The 15,827-nt window shown below is 37.4% G+C and overlaps 1 protein-coding gene across 12 annotated transcripts in view; it reads left to right on the top strand.

The window, feature by feature from the left end:
- Positions 1 to 15,827, top strand: part of DLG2 (discs large MAGUK scaffold protein 2) — an 885,772-nt gene that overhangs the window by 577,456 nt on the left and 292,489 nt on the right. For all 12 annotated transcript variants that reach the window (XM_055320441.1, XM_055320437.1, XM_055320439.1 and 9 more), the window contains one exon: positions 1,299 to 1,401. In XM_055320441.1, the coding sequence (XP_055176416.1) occupies positions 1,299 to 1,401 (103 nt within the window). The remainder of the gene's footprint in view (positions 1 to 1,298; positions 1,402 to 15,827) is intronic.

Below are 15,827 nucleotides of genomic sequence, written 5' to 3'. Positions count from 1 at the left end.
GGGGACTTCTTGATGTTACCATGTCATCAATGATTTCAGTAAGGAGTTCACCAGAATAGAAAGCCAGTGAAGAGGCATGGAAAATTATAAAAGTAGATAAGGAGACTTTCACAAAGTTATTATGAGAAGACTAGGATGTGGAATTAAAGATTACATATATTCCAGGCCTGACAGGGAAACAGGGGCAACTCACTATCCACCATCCAGTGTCATTGTCTAAGAGGATCAATAAAAGGCAAAATAAAATTTTATATTTTACATGTGTTTGGTCAAGTTGTTGTTATTTTTAATTTTTCATCCATGGTAGCCAACCTCTCTGTAATAAAAGGAAGCAGATTTCTGGTTTCAACTGCAAAAAACTAGGTCTATGTAGGTTAGAAAAGTGGAATTACTATGTGTTCAGTGGAAGCAGAAAAGCTTCTTAAGGGCTTGCCTTGTTCACCTTTGTTTTCCACCCATGGTCCCTCTCCTGGGGCAGAAACAGAGCCCTGTCATTGGAAAGCACTCAGTAATTATGTTATGTTGACTTAGACTAAATTGATTTGAGAAAGATTTTAGCTTTTACTTCTCATTAAATTTGACTTCAGAATGATTTTTCCCTCTCAGCAGAGTTTTATGCTTGTTTTTTAGATGTTCTGTTTCTCTTTTGGCATCAGCCCCAAAATGGGAGTTAGCAACAGCAACATAAACTCCAGGCATTCTTTATTTCATTTTGTCAGAATTCATTCTGGAATTGTACGTGAGAAATGGGGCAGTCAAGTTTATTTTGGAACAAGGCTCAGGGCTGTCTAACCAAGCTCAGGATGACAGGACCAGGCACATGACCAAGAAGAGGGATTTGGCGGGTAGCCAGCCGCATTTCATACAGTCTACTCAGAACCTCATCTGAATATATTAATCTGTCAGCACATACTCATCTATGTACATTACATGTGTCTCTCCTTATTATCCTGTTTTTCTTCTAATTTTGAAGGCTCATATCCACCCCAGAAATCTAGGAAACTCACAGAGACATATTAAATGCACACACTAAAATTATTGTAGACATGCATAGACACAGTTTCAGCCCAGGCAGACATGCTATAAATGCCACAAGATGAAATTTCATGTCTTTGCTAACTGAACATTGTCAAGAGCCTGAAACTTTCTAAGTAACACTCAAATGCCTTGGTAGGACAGGAGGGGTTTTGGGGCAGGTGACATAATCTTTGACAGCTTCTCAGGTTGGAGAAACGTTTTTCTTCTATCAGAGTAATATGCCTTTCAAAATACCAAAATTCTCTGGCTTCCTCTTTCAGGTGAATGGCATTGACCTCCGTGGAGCATCGCATGAACAGGCTGCCGCTGCACTGAAGGGGGCTGGACAGACGGTGACCATTATAGCACAATATCAACCTGAAGGTCAGTGAGAACCCAGGCTTACAATGTCCCCATATATTTTTTTGTGAATGCGCACCCACATTTCTGATCACCTGTATTAACCAATCTCCACCAATTAGGGTTTTTCTTAACTATCCTGAAAAAAGATTTTAACTATCCTGAAAAATGGGTGCCCCATGTTCAAAGAACATGAAGCTTCATTACCCTTAATCTTCCAAGGAAAACATCAGTTAGAAAGTCTTGTTTGAAAAATGAATTTGAAAAAAAATATGAAACCTAGAGTCAGCTTTTTTATTTACGTTCTAATCTGGTATACATATTTGGTCAGCAATGGATACTATCAAAAGAATTAATGTGGACTAAGCATCAAATTGACATGAGACAGATTAATAGGAGAAAATCAGATTTCATAGCAGATGTATGGGGAATCCACAAAGACAGGCAAAATAAGGTAGATATGTCATCTTGAACTAAGAAGCAGGCAGGGGTCTGGGGCTTCGGAGGAAAGGAGTGCGCTCACAGAGCCATAAGAAGAACAGATGTTTGGTAATGAGATGTTTGCCTTGCCGTACAGATGGGTCACTCAGATAAAATTTATCTCTGCTAATAACCCTTGTTCTGGGAAAGACCCCCGAGTGAGATTCTTCTGTGTATTTATAGGAGGGGCAAAAGTTTCTCTTGAGCCTGTAGGGTTTTGAGATTGCCTTCAGGTCAAAATCCACATGCCAAAGTGGCACATTTGGTGGGGGAGGGTGGATGTCCTGAATCCCTTCAGAAGCAGGAAGGAGAGAGAGAAACAGACATGATCAGTGGACCATATTCTCTCTTTGTGGCATTAACTCTTCTTAACACTAACATGGTTTTTGGTTGTCCGTGATGTGGATTTTTTTTCTCGTTCTTTCTGCTATAGTATTTGTAATATATTCTTGTAAACTCTGAAACTTGGTGAGGTATCATAAATCGAATTAACCAACTGAGACTTGATAAGATATCCTAAATTGCATTAGTCATACCCTACTCTTTGGTGTGTTTCAACATCTGTTTCTATGATCAGAATAAGGTTCAATGAGACAACCTGGACATTACCTGTTATGTAGTTGATTTTTCTGCAAATTTGTATGTAGATTACTCCCTTTTGCTAATGAAATGCAGTTAAGCACGCTACAGTGGGCTAGACTTTTTACATAAAGCAGAGGAATGTGGTTTCTGTCTTTAAGAAATGTAGTTAATTACCCTTGGTCCACATGGCTAGCAGACAGGACTATTAAACAGATAAACATGAAAGTACAAGATGCCATTAAGGGAGAGCCTTTTTGCGTAAGGGTATGAAGAGTTTCTTTGACCTTGTAAAGTGATTCTTTCTTAATGTCAGTTGGTCTGTTTTTCTTTAGAAGGCTGAGGTTTGTGTCTTGGCTGTGGCATCTTAGATTTTACCGTAATGGTGGCCAACTACATATTTCACGTGAAAATAAAACACTCTGCCATATGTCTTTGGAATGTTATATTTATTTTGCATGCCTTTAGAATTAGAATTTGCAATTGAGTTATTAAGAAAATGTATTAAATACCTTCTCCTATTGGCCTCACCCAGTATGGCCAGAGATCTGGGAAAGAAGGGATTTGTGTTGTCAAAGATGAATGATGACAGCACCGGGGGAAAATGTTCTTCCCAGACAGTTTTGAGTCTTTCTATTCTTAAAAATTAGTAGACATGTCTTCTAATAGGAATAAATTGGCCCCCAAAGTATCCATTGTAAAACAGAAAATAAAAACATCTGGGTTAGCATAATTTGATGAGCAAATTCTACTTCATATAGAATAAGAACTTTTCCATGGGATTTTTCCATATTCTTTGTAGCTGTTTTCATTCAGTCTCAAAGTGCATGCCTTTCACCATAATCTGGCACATGGCATAAATATCCCAGGCTGTTTTCCTATTTTTGAAAAATTTCATCTCAAACACCAGTTACACCAATTAGAAGCCCTTTCTAGTAAAGATAGCCATTCAAATGACCTTGAACAGAGTGATTTTAAACTCATAAGGGTTATATGAGAGAACAAGCATGTCATAGTCCTATCACATAAATCTTCATCTTCAGCTTCCTACAGCTTTTGTTTCCTTTTAACAGTATACTTAGTTTGGATACTCTGCTATACTTTGTGAAGATGCCTGTTCAAAACACATCCTAAAAATCATGTAAATAGATTTTCAAAGTGCTTCTAAAGAAATCTGTAAATGAAAACAAGCAGCTTATTTCAAAATGCCAAAGTACAGATAGGATTCATAGAACTTCCTATTTTAATAGTCTATTCTAATTTGTCACAGCGTTAAATCAGTTGGAAATGTGGTAATGTAACATCAAGCAATCATCTTTCTCCCTTTGTAAATTTAATGTATAACTGAGCCTTAATTTAACTATTGTTTGAAATGGAAAACTGATTGGGTTGTTGTTTAGATCATTTAGGGACATTTGAACTATACCACATATTTAAGAAATAATGAGCAATTTATCTTGAAAACAACAAGTGAAAAGTAAGAGTCATTAGGAAATTCTTATCAGAGCCCCTTCATTTGCACCAGTATTGTGAGGTGTCTGTGCTAAGACAAATTTTATTGACATCTCTTTTGGTGTGATCAAGAACCAGGCTTCCAGGAAATAAGTTAAGTTACATTCGAGTGCTTTTATCCGGAATATACTAGATTCCTTCCTTAATATTACTAGATATTCAGAAAATTTGGTGCTTAACCACATTGTAAGTCTTTGTCTTTAAGGAATTTTTTAAATCTAATTGAGAAGAGAAGACTTAGATACATTTAATAGAGATCATTTCCTGATGACATAGGACCAAAATTGCATAATAATGACACCATCTCTGAAAATTATGGACTGTCAGAGAAGGGATAAACCATGCAGGCAGGAATCAGAACAGTACAAGAGTACTTCATGGAAATGGGGAAATGGAGCTAGACTTATAAAAGTGGGTGAAATTTCTATTCTGAAAAGCAGGGAGAAAAAAAATATCTTGCTAAACTAAAAAAGATTGTGAGCTCTGTGTGTGCAGGCACAAAACCTATATTTTGTTCACTAATAATTCAGTTTTTAGTGGCGTACATATTATTGGTATTTCTAAGAGTTCCTGAACTAGTGAATATAATTTACCACTCTTTAGCACTTGAGTTTCCACTTGAAAATAATTGAAAATTGGAGGGCTGATTCAGTTTTACTACTTGAATATTTTCATTTTTGACTCAAAGAAAAAAAGTGCTAAACAAATGTGTATTGCAAAATATGAAAACAGTTTCCAACTGTGTCTTTCATAAGACTTAGCACATTTTTGGAATAATTATAAATTATTTAGAATTAACATAATATAACAATAAATGTCTTCCTTGCCAAGTTTCACTGTACAAAGTAAGGCCAAAGTTGTTATACTCACTTCTGCCTAAAATGATCTTGGCCCCAGTTGTCTAAATTACTCTGTCCATCATCAAATTGTATTCAATGTCTAGTTCCAGGTAGTAGAATTAAAGCCAAATGTGAAGAGTAACATGCAAACAATGTTTCTTTCTGGTGCTATGATTCTGATTCATTTATACCATGAATAATCTACTTTCTATCACAGCTACTTGGAAACTAATGTGTATTTGTATTGATAATAGGAAGAGAATAATGAAGTTATTTTCTCTATTTCTTTTTTTTAAGGGGGTCATGTATCTGACACTTAAGAAATAACTCTACTTAAGCAATATGGGAAGTTAATTATTGTAAAAAAAAAGTCTAATAGGGATATATATATATCCCTTTCCTATCCCTCTCCAGCCATCTTCCTCATCATTTTCAGAATTACTGTTCTGAAAGATATGACCTCAAGGTGCCTGTGCACAAACTCCATGCCCTTCACAACATGGTCCCAGCCAACCTCCATGCTCCCTTCCCACTAACTCCACCATCATCACTCACCAGCATCATCCTTTTTTATCCTCCCACTGCTACATAGGACTGCTTTCTGCTCCTCAACATTTGGTCCTGAACAGTCATGTTTCTGGGCCTTTGCTTATGTGAGTTCTTCTCCCTGGAATTCCATTTTCTTAGTGGGATCCCATTTTGAGGACCTACAGATGTCAATTCCACTATGATGCCATCTTTTATCTGTTAAGTAAGTGTTGATTTATTCTTTCTCTGAGCTCTCCAGACCTGTATTCAGATAGTTTGTGTGTCCCTTAACATGATTTGCACATTTCCCCACTCAAGTATGCTTCTAGAGGGCAAGAACTCATTTATCACACATTTTATGTCCTATGAGAATTTGCTTAACATGAATTTGACTATATTTATTAAAGAGTTATTGAATGGATCTCCATTTGTTTTAGAAGTGCAGTATAATATCTTCGGTGTGTTGGCAAATAATAGTAAGTGTTTAAGAAGTATTTGCTGAATGAATATTAAATGAATTGCCTGGAGTTTTGATATTAGATGCAGAAAATGGTAAATGAATCCCCAGACTGGATATTTAGTGTTGATGAAGTTTTTAGGTGGTACCTTTTTTTATTACAAAAAAAAGTGACCCTAGTGAATAAACATCTTTTCTCCTGCATTGAGGAAAATCTACAGCTATTATTCTGTAATATAACACAAAGATGATTAAACTTCTAACATTTTTTTAAAGTTACAAAATTCAACTTTAACACCATTGATGAATTTTAAAAAGTCATTGGGGTGCCTGGGTGGCTTAGTCAGTTGAGTGTGTCACTCTTGGCTCAGTCAGTTGAGGTCATGATCTCAGGATCATGAGATCAGGCCCCCACACCAGACTCCATTCTCAGTCTGCTGGAGATTCTCTCCCTTTCTGCCTCTCCCACTCATTCTCTCTCTCTCTCTCTCTCTCTCTCTCTCTCAAACAAATAAATAAACCTTAAAAAATCATTGATTATAACCAAATTATGCATTTGTCCAAAAGAGTCTAACACAGCATTTCTCTCTGTATCAGACTGGGGCAAACCTTTATAGCATTTGCTGCCTTCTCAATATGTAATAATACCTATATTTACTATGAGATCACTGACTAATGTTGAAATCACAAAGTACAAGATAGTACTATGAGAATGAAGTGAATAATATAAATTGTTTGATAAAGCACAAAATAGAGACATTTAATTGCCAAGATATTCCTATAACAATCACTAATATCCTCTTAGCTGTAATCTGACTACTTGGAGCATTGTTTTGGATATTGCAAAGGCTTCAGAAGGGCCTGCAAGTAGAGAAGAAGAGGTCAATGGGGGTTCCTATCAGCAAGCGGGAACTTGAGTAGACAGTGGGAGGGGTCTGATTTTGTCCCTTTAAAAAAATTTTATTCAAATTCCCATTAGTTAACATACAGTGTATTATTAGTTTCTCATGTACAATATAGTTATTTAATACTTCCGTACAATACATCTTTTATCTTTTAACAGACTACTTGAGTTCCTTGAAAGAAAAGCCTGATGGACAGAGTTAATTATTGCCTGGAGACTTATAAATTTGGTCTGGTTTATGGAGTTGTGGCAGATTGGCCACAACTCCATTTATACATGTATTCATTTATACATGTATTCAGGTAATGGATAGTTTTACTGAACACTTACTATGCCCCACTCAATGTTCTCAGGAGATGATAAAGCAGTGAAACAAAAGTCCCTCTCAAATAAATACTAAATTTGCTAGATGATGATAGGTAATATAAATAAATAGGAAGAAAGGTAAAAGTGATAACATAAAAATATATGGTGGGCAGAGAAGGCCTAGTTAATGACTTCATATTTCAGTAGAGATCTCAAGGAAATCAGGGAGTAAGGCATGCCAGAAGGTAGGGGAAGAAAGGAATTATTCGAAAGTCTTGGTCTACCAAGTATGGTTTTTGAACCAGCAGCATAGATACCAATTAGCTGATAGAAATGCACAATCTCAAGCCCCAACTCCAGCCTCCTAAGTAGAGTCTACATTTTATCAAGATCCATAGGTTATTTGTGTGTACATTAGTTTGAGAAGTGCTACACTAGAATCCTTGAGGACCCTGCAAAAATTGTGGCTTGTCACTCTGGGTTGGAGTCCCTCTGCCTAAAGTACAGGGCGATGTCACATAAGGCAGCATCACTAGGTTTGATTTCTGGCATGTGTTAACGATTGGTCATCCCTCGGTGGTTTTACTAAAGACAGGTGAGGCTACAGGGGATCTAAGAAGTTCATGTGTCATTCACCTCTCCCTAGCCTATACCTCCCCTCTAAATACAGATTATCAAACACATTCATAAATCTTGCTAGAACTTCTCATCTAGTGAAACAATGAACCTATTTAGGCTTCATTCCCTTTCATTATGGCCTCTCCTGCAAGTGAATAAGGAAGCACTGAGTTAAGATGAGGTAAGATTGAACTTCATCCTGATAGATGACTTTACAGACCAAAAGAAAGTCAGTAAGGCATCACTTTAAAATTTCTTTAAGTAACTTATTATATTTTAAAGCAGAAGTTCGGTTCAGTAATCTTTTTTACTCCTTTTAAATTGTGAAGCTAATTCAGAAAGAAAAGCCCTCATTCTTCTCAGAATGATGTGAAACTCTGATCTTTTCCAGAGTTACTATTCTGAATTAAATCACAGGCTTAAGCCAGAGTTGGACACCATGTCTATTTCTCTATAAGGTCAAAGATGTGATGAAAACTTAAAATGAATACACAATTTATCCTCTGAAAAAAATGTAGACAATTTCTATACCTAAAGGTTCCCAGAAATGAAAAAACATACAATATACAAGAAGCTTACTTTCAATGCAAGCTATATTTCTTTCTTTAAATCAACATCTACATAACTTTATGCATATGAATGAGCAGCTGTGGCATATTAAGATATTTTCTCAATGCAAATAACTGCATCTTAAATGCCCACGCAATATTCATAAAGTCCAGCTGTAGGTCTTGGTCAGAAATTGCATCAGCATCATCAGGGAACATTCAGGATGAGCTTTGGAATGGAAAGTACTGTGCAAGACTCTGGACTAGGAAGAGAAGACCAGTATATTGGTGCCAACTCTAATTCTAGCTGTGTGACCTCATGCTAGCTGTTCATCTTTATGGGTTTTCATTTTCTCATTTAAAAAGGAAAAGTTAGGATGAGTAAAATATTTTCAAAAGAACTCTCCAGTTACTGAATCCTAGCTAAAAGACATAACTCCTCAAGTAGTTGAAAAGTATAAATTCCATTATTTGAAGATTTTTGTCACTAATACTGCATTGTGTTTTTTGCATTCTTTAAGAAGAAATGAATGTACAATCTGAATCATTTGGTGCATTCTGTGTGATTTAACTAAAATAATTGAGAAATGGAAATTGAGAGTTGGAAGAATTCTTAAAGATCACCTTATCCAGCTTTACAGATGGAGGAACTGAAGCTCACTCAACATCTACACCAATCTCTATTGGTGGAAATTGCTCTCTGTGTTTAAGAGAATTTGAAACCTTTAATAATGGTTTTAAGTTTAATTCAAGTAGAAACACTTGTTGCTGGTTGGGGCTTTCAAGATTAACGATTTATTGTACATTTTTAAAAAGATTTTATTTATTTATTCAGAGAGAGAGAGGCAGAGACACTGGCAGAGGGAGAAGCAGGCTCCATGCAGGGAGCCTGATATGGGTGGGACTACAACATCTACATCTGTAGTTCTACATTCTACATATCAGTTAAAATATTGAACTGAAAGCAGTTCAATATCTTAAAACTTATGCGCTATTAAAGCTGAGGCTAGCTAGACAGCTAAACACCTAGTAAGTTTCTTAATTCTTTGAATTTACTGTAGTAGCTCACGATGTCTGATGGTTTAAATAGCCCAAGAAATCTAATCCAATTAGATTATTATGATCAAAAGAGGCTGGAAAAATTCTTATGGAACCTCAGGGTTTTTTATATACATAATTTCACTTTCATTTCTAGCTCATTAGTTTTGTTAATTGTTTTATTCATGTATCACAATTGAAAGATAGATATAAAAGAGCTTTAAAAGTGTAAGCACAAATACCCACCATTTGCTTCGATGTGGATGGAACTGGAGGGTATTATGCTGAGTGAAATAAGTCAATTGGAGAAGGACAAACATTATATGGTCTCATTCATTTGGGGAATATAAATAATAGTGAATGGGAATAGAGGGTAAAGGAGAAGAAATGGGTAGGAAATATCAGAAAGGGAGACAGAACATGGAATACTCCTAACTCTGGGAAACGAACTAGGGGTGGTGGAAGAGGAGGAAGGTGGGGGGTGGGAGTGACTGGGTGGCGGGCACTGAGGGGGGCACTTGGTGGGATGAGCACCGGGTGTTATTCTGTATGTTGGAAAATTGAACACCAATAAAAAATAAATTCATTATTAAAAAAATAAAAATAAATAAAAATAAAAGTGTAAGCAATTACTATTAATCAAAAAAAAAATAAAACTGGGAATATGGATAGTTCAAGAGACAGTTCAAATATATAATGCTTTTCCTCTTCCCTATCCTAGCTTTTTCATGCGGCATCCTTCATCCATCTGCCCATCCATCCATCATCAGTTCATCCTTAGTGATATTCTGTATTGCCACATATAGGGTTTCTCCAAATATGTTGCATTAAATTTTGTTTAATTAATTTGATTGGCATATTCTAAGTTTTACCGAACTATTAGGAAGGAAACTTACACAAAACTTTATATGACTCTAGAATTTGTATTGCTTAGCCATTTGTTTATCCACAAATCTCTCTCATATTCCTATAGACTCCACCAACAGGTACTGCCTTCTCCTGCAACTAGAAATCTCCCAGGATGTTCCTTCACTTAATGTATCTTTTTCTTAGCCTTCTCTCAGTTGCTTTTTTAACTCCCCAACCTCCAACTAACACATAGCACCATAGCGTATGACAGAAAAGATGATTCCTGCAAACAGAGTCTGCAGATTCATCAGAGGTTCTCTCCAGATACGTCAGTGATTAATGATGCTGCTTCTTTTCCATGCTTATACCCCATTTTGGACCTAGGGTAATGTAATGGGGCCAAAGTGAAATATCACTTCCTGACTCTTAAAAAATTCTCTTGACCTAATTATCTATCCTGGGGATACAATATCTCAAATTCATGTCAGAGGGGCTAAAAATATTTACAAAGTTCATGTAGATCCTTTCCCTTCATGTTATGCCGTCTCTGCCCAGCCTCATAACAACTTTCATTCCATAGTTAAATATCTTGATCTTTGGGTGTCTCATCTTATGATTTTATAATATTTCGAAGGACCCTTGACATCTAGTGACATAAAGCACTCACTCGCTAATACTGAAAGAAGGCTAAAATAAATCTTTATGCCAGAGACATTTTGACCAAAAAGATCTCTTAGATCCATCCCTTGCATTAGTCACACCCAGATCAAACATGTGGAAATAAAGAGCCCTAATCTTATTCTTTACTATACAACTATTAACAAATGAACCCAGATCCCCCACTATAAGGAACATTGGGACGTTATAGACAAATGTTAAAGAATATTCCACAGACACAAGCAGAAGGGGAATAGAAGCTAAAACAGACCTAAAATACCTACTAACTTTACTCATATTCTCAGTGCCGAGTGTAGTTTACCTCCACATTTGTCTGAAAAATCCCAGTATTTAAGCCAACCCTCAAATTTAATAATGAGTAATGAAACATTTTTCTTCTTTCCCTGATTCTGCAGCTGATGCTTTTTTGACCACGCCTGAGCCACATCACTTTTCTCAACAGTGATGTCCTTGTTTGTTAATTAAGGTGGTTAGAGAGATTATTTTTAAGGCTCTTTCTGGCTGACATTCTATGAAATTGAGTTACTGTGTCTTCTAATTAGAATGTGTCATCAAGGAACAATTATTGCAAGCAGATAATTTCTGAATGTTCTCATTTTACTTCTCACAGTTTAAACACATGGAAATTCTGCTTTCATCCATTTGCTGGGAAGGGGAAAGCTCTCTATTGGTGGAAATTTCTCTCTGTGTTTAAGAGGATTTGAAACCTTTAATAATGTTTTTTGTTTGTTTGTTTGTTTTTTTTTTTGTTTTTTTTTTTTTTTACTTACGATAGTCACAGAGAGAGAGAGAGAGAGAGAGAGAGAGAGAGAGAGAGAGAGGCAGAGACACAGGCAGAGGGAGAAGCAGGCTCCATGCACCGGGAGCCTGATGTGGGATTCGACCCAGGGTCTCCAGGATCGCGCCCTGGGCCAAAGGCAGGCGCCAAACTGCTGCGCCACCCAGGGATCCCAATAATGGTTTTAAGTTTAATTCAAGTAGAAATACTTGTTGCTGGTTGGGGTTTTCAAGATTAACAACTTACTGTACATTTTTAAAAAGATTTTATTTATTTATTGATGAGAGACAGAGACAGAGAGAGAGGCATAGACACTGGCAGAGAGAGAAGCAGGCTCCATGCAGGGAGCCCGATGTGGGTGGGACTCGACCCTGGGACTCCAGGGTCATGCCCTGGGTGGAAGGCAGGCGCTGAAGCCACCCAGGCGTCCTTTATTGTACATTTATAGACTTCTTATAGCCAAAATTTAATCAGTTTCATAAATTAAATTAAGTGAAATTGTAATTACTAACCTTGGAAAGTGATATATTGGGGATGAAAAGGAATAATATGGAAAAAAATCCATTTCAGTAAATAAAAGATTCAGAAATCCAAAAGAGTGGTGGTATATTCAATTCTCAGAATCACATATATTAGCAACTTTAGAATGGAAAAGCCAAGCCCAGGAAATATAAAGTATACATCTTTAATGTGCTTTATAGATTCCTATTCCAAATAGGCTTCCTGGTAGATTCATTGAACAAGTTTATAAAAGACAAAAGTGCCCAAATTATACTTTGGTTCAAGATAATCTTCTTTCACTCTGTTTTCTCATATTCATGTTCCAACTGCTAAGGGTAATTTGCTTCCCTAATAAGAGTTGCTGACACAGTGGGGAAATTAAGCAATGGCAGAGTAAAAATTCTTTCATTCAATTTTCATTCAGCTAATATTTATTAAATGTTTCCAATGAGTGACACAGTGCCCTAGACATTGGAGACAGAATGATGAGCAAAATAGACATGACCCGTTTCCTGATATACCTACAGTTAGTGCAGTAAAATTATACCAGTGAACAATGCAAGGTCAGATGAATGCTCTAGAAAAAGAAAGAACTTAGATCTAGACTCCCAGCGTCTACATGTTCAAGTATATTCTAAGCCAGACCAAAGCAAAACAAATAAAAAAAACTCTGGACAGAGAGTCAAGACCTAGACAGACAGTCAAGAACACATCCCAAGGAAATATTTTCCTGAATCTGAAGGGTGAGTAGGCATTAATTTGTCAAAGCAGAGCAGAGGAACCAGTTGTGAGGAAGAGGAGGAAAATGTATGTAAGAAAGTGAGAGAAACACCGTGCAAGAGGAAGTGAAAGAGGGAGGATGGGCAGATTATGGAGGACAGGTATTTGGTTTTTTCTCCTGAAAACAAGTGTGTTGAAAAGTTTTAAGCCAGAGGCTGGCAGGATCAGAGTTGTTCTTCTAAAAGATAGCTCTGGCTGCTGAATATAGCATAAGCCAGTAGTGCCATAAAGACTGGGAAAGAGGGATCCCTGGGTGACGCAGTGGTTTGGCGCCTGCCTTTGGCCCAGGGCGCGATCCTGGAGACCCGGAATTGAATCCCATGTTGGGCTCCCGGTGCATGGAGTCTGCTTCTCCCTCTGCCTGTGTCTCTGCCTCTCTCTCTCTCACTGTGTGCCTATCATAAATAAATAAAAATTAAAAAAAAAAAGACTGGGAAAGACCCAGTGATAAATGCTCATCCAGGTGAAATGGTAACGGTAGGCTTAGAGTAGTGGAAGACTAGGTGGAGAAGAGTAGACAGACTAGGGGGGAAAGTTGGTGGTAAAGTCAGTAGACATACTTATCGGCTTATTAAAATACATGAATTCATCTATTTTGTTAAAATATGGGACAGCATGACTGACTGTTACAAGACAAACAAACCCCTCAGGGAAATGCATGTGGATTTTTTTTTGTTGTTGTTGAAGCTTTTATTTATTTATTCATGGGAGACACAGAGAGAGGCAGAGACACAGGCAGAGGGAGAAGCAGGCTCCCTGTAGAAGCCCGATGGGGGACTCGATCCCAGGACTCTGGGATCATACCCTGACCAAAGGCAGACACTCAACCACTGAGCCACTTAGGTGCCCTGGGAAAAGCATGTTTTATTCATATTTATCCGAGTCCCTCGTACAGAGAACCTCGTTCATAGTAGGCACTCAATAAATGTAAACCAAATGAAAAAATAAATGAGTGATGCCAAACAATAAATGTACCTATTCTATAGGAACTCTCTCTTCACTTTTTTTATTTTAGTTAAGGCAGAACAAAATAGAGATGTCAAGGAAAGAAAGATGGAAAGAGAAAGGGAGTTGGTAGCAAGAGAGAGAATAATACAACTAGTATGGAGCATTCACCGTATGTCTGATGACATTCTAAAACCTCTACAAAAAAAAATAAAAATAAAACCTCTACATATGTTTACACATTTGGACGTCTCAAAAACTTATGATAGAGGTTCGATTGCATTGCATTTGCTCATTTACAGACAAGAAAATGGAGACTCAGAAAGCATAGATAGTTTCCCTAAGGTGAGACAACTAACCAGTGGAGTACAACCAGAAGTCATTTCCAGGCAGAATGACTCCAGAACAGCCATTGCACTGTATCACTTCTCACAGGAGGAAGGAAAAGGAAACATTTGTATGGTGATAAAAGAATTAGAGAGAAAAGAGGGAAGCAATGGAGAGGATGTGGAGAATCTAATGAAGGAAAAATGCCATGTACTGGGGTGGGGGATGGAACAGAGGTACAGAGGGGATGAAAATGAGTCAGATGGGGAAATAGAGATAAGAGTAGTTAGGCTCAATCACAACTGACCTGCCTGCCTGTTGGCCCACTTCCCACTACTGGCTTGCTGAAGGCCCTGGGCCAAGGAGCAGATCCAGCTAGGTGGGTGGATTCTCTTCATTTTTAATCTGTGATAGTTGTTTCTGTTGTTCTTTTCAAGATATGAGAGTTTGGGGCCTGCAGTTCAGCTCTGAGACTAGGTGTGCCCCCAAACTGGGATAAAGGCAGGCAGAAGGCTCAACCACTTACTCCCTTTGAGGCCTGAAGTGAGTGATAACCTCCCTGAACCTGAAATTCTTCACCTGTATCATAGAGATAACCCTGTGTACCTTCCAAAGTTTTGGGGAGAATTGGAGAAAATAGATGTAGAATGTTTAGAATATATAAGGCCCTCAACAAATGACAGCTAGTGTCACAACGCTCAACAACAAGCTTGCGGGATAAACATCGCGCCTCCCCCTGATGCACCCCCACCACCATCAGCCCCACTCTAATTACATCTTCGCATTATCCTTAAAACCATGTACAAGTACAGACAGGATCAAAGAGCTTCACAAAATTTGGGAAGCAGTAGTGGTTAAGAGTTCCTCCTGTGTATCAGATAGATATGGCTCAAATTCCAGCTCTGCCATTAACAGCTATGTAACCTTAAACAAATTACTTCACCTCTCAGAATATCATTCTTTATCTGTAAAATAAAGACTCACACCTATCTTTCAAGACTATTTTGAGAGTTAAATAAATCAGTACATGTAAAATGCTAAGCATAGTCCTTGACAGATAGCACATCTTCAATAAGTGGTAACTATCATCATTACAGTAATTATCAGAAGGTCTATAACATGGTTATTGTGTGGAGAGAGAGAGAGAAAAAGAGGGAGAAGTAGACTCAGAACAAGAAAGAAAGTTTAAAAAGTCCTTGGGTGTCTGTGGATACAGGCTTTTAAGGGATTACTTTAGGCAACCTATGTGGGAGTTCAAATAAACTGTCCTCTGCAGAATTCTGGGGTCCAGTGAAAGAATGGCAGGAACAGAGGGTGGGGGGTACCAGAGGAAACAGTCTGGGCCCTGGCTTCAGTCTCCCTTTAACCAGAGCAGGCTTTAGCTTTATTTGTTTTTCATGTTTGGTCTTGGATAAATGAAGAATTCTCTCACCATAAAACAGTTTTAAGCTGTTTTAATGGAAAGCAAGAAAAGCTATTAGAAATAAGGCGTGTGTGTGATTAGGATCAAAAAAAGCTCAGTTAATTTTCCACTAGAATGTACACTTCATGAGAGTATCAAGTTTTGCCTGTTTTGCTTACTGTTTTGTTCCCAAGACCTAGAACAGTGCCTGGCACATAGTAGGCAATCAGTAAATATTTGTAAATGAATGGATGAATGAATGAGCTAAACAAATATTCATGCCTTGCAATTTCTCTTGAGCTGTAGTGGCAGGGCAAATTTATTCCCACTGAAATGCCTATTGGGAATCATGTTAATTAACTAGAACTTCCAAACATTGAT

Source organism: Nyctereutes procyonoides, unplaced genomic scaffold (assembly GCF_905146905.1).
Source record: "Nyctereutes procyonoides isolate TBG_1078 unplaced genomic scaffold, NYPRO_anot_genome, whole genome shotgun sequence".
Classification (NCBI taxonomy): domain Eukaryota; kingdom Metazoa; phylum Chordata; class Mammalia; order Carnivora; family Canidae; genus Nyctereutes; species Nyctereutes procyonoides.
The sequence above is the reverse complement of the archived record's forward strand: the minus strand, read 5'-3'. Positions and strand labels throughout refer to the sequence as shown.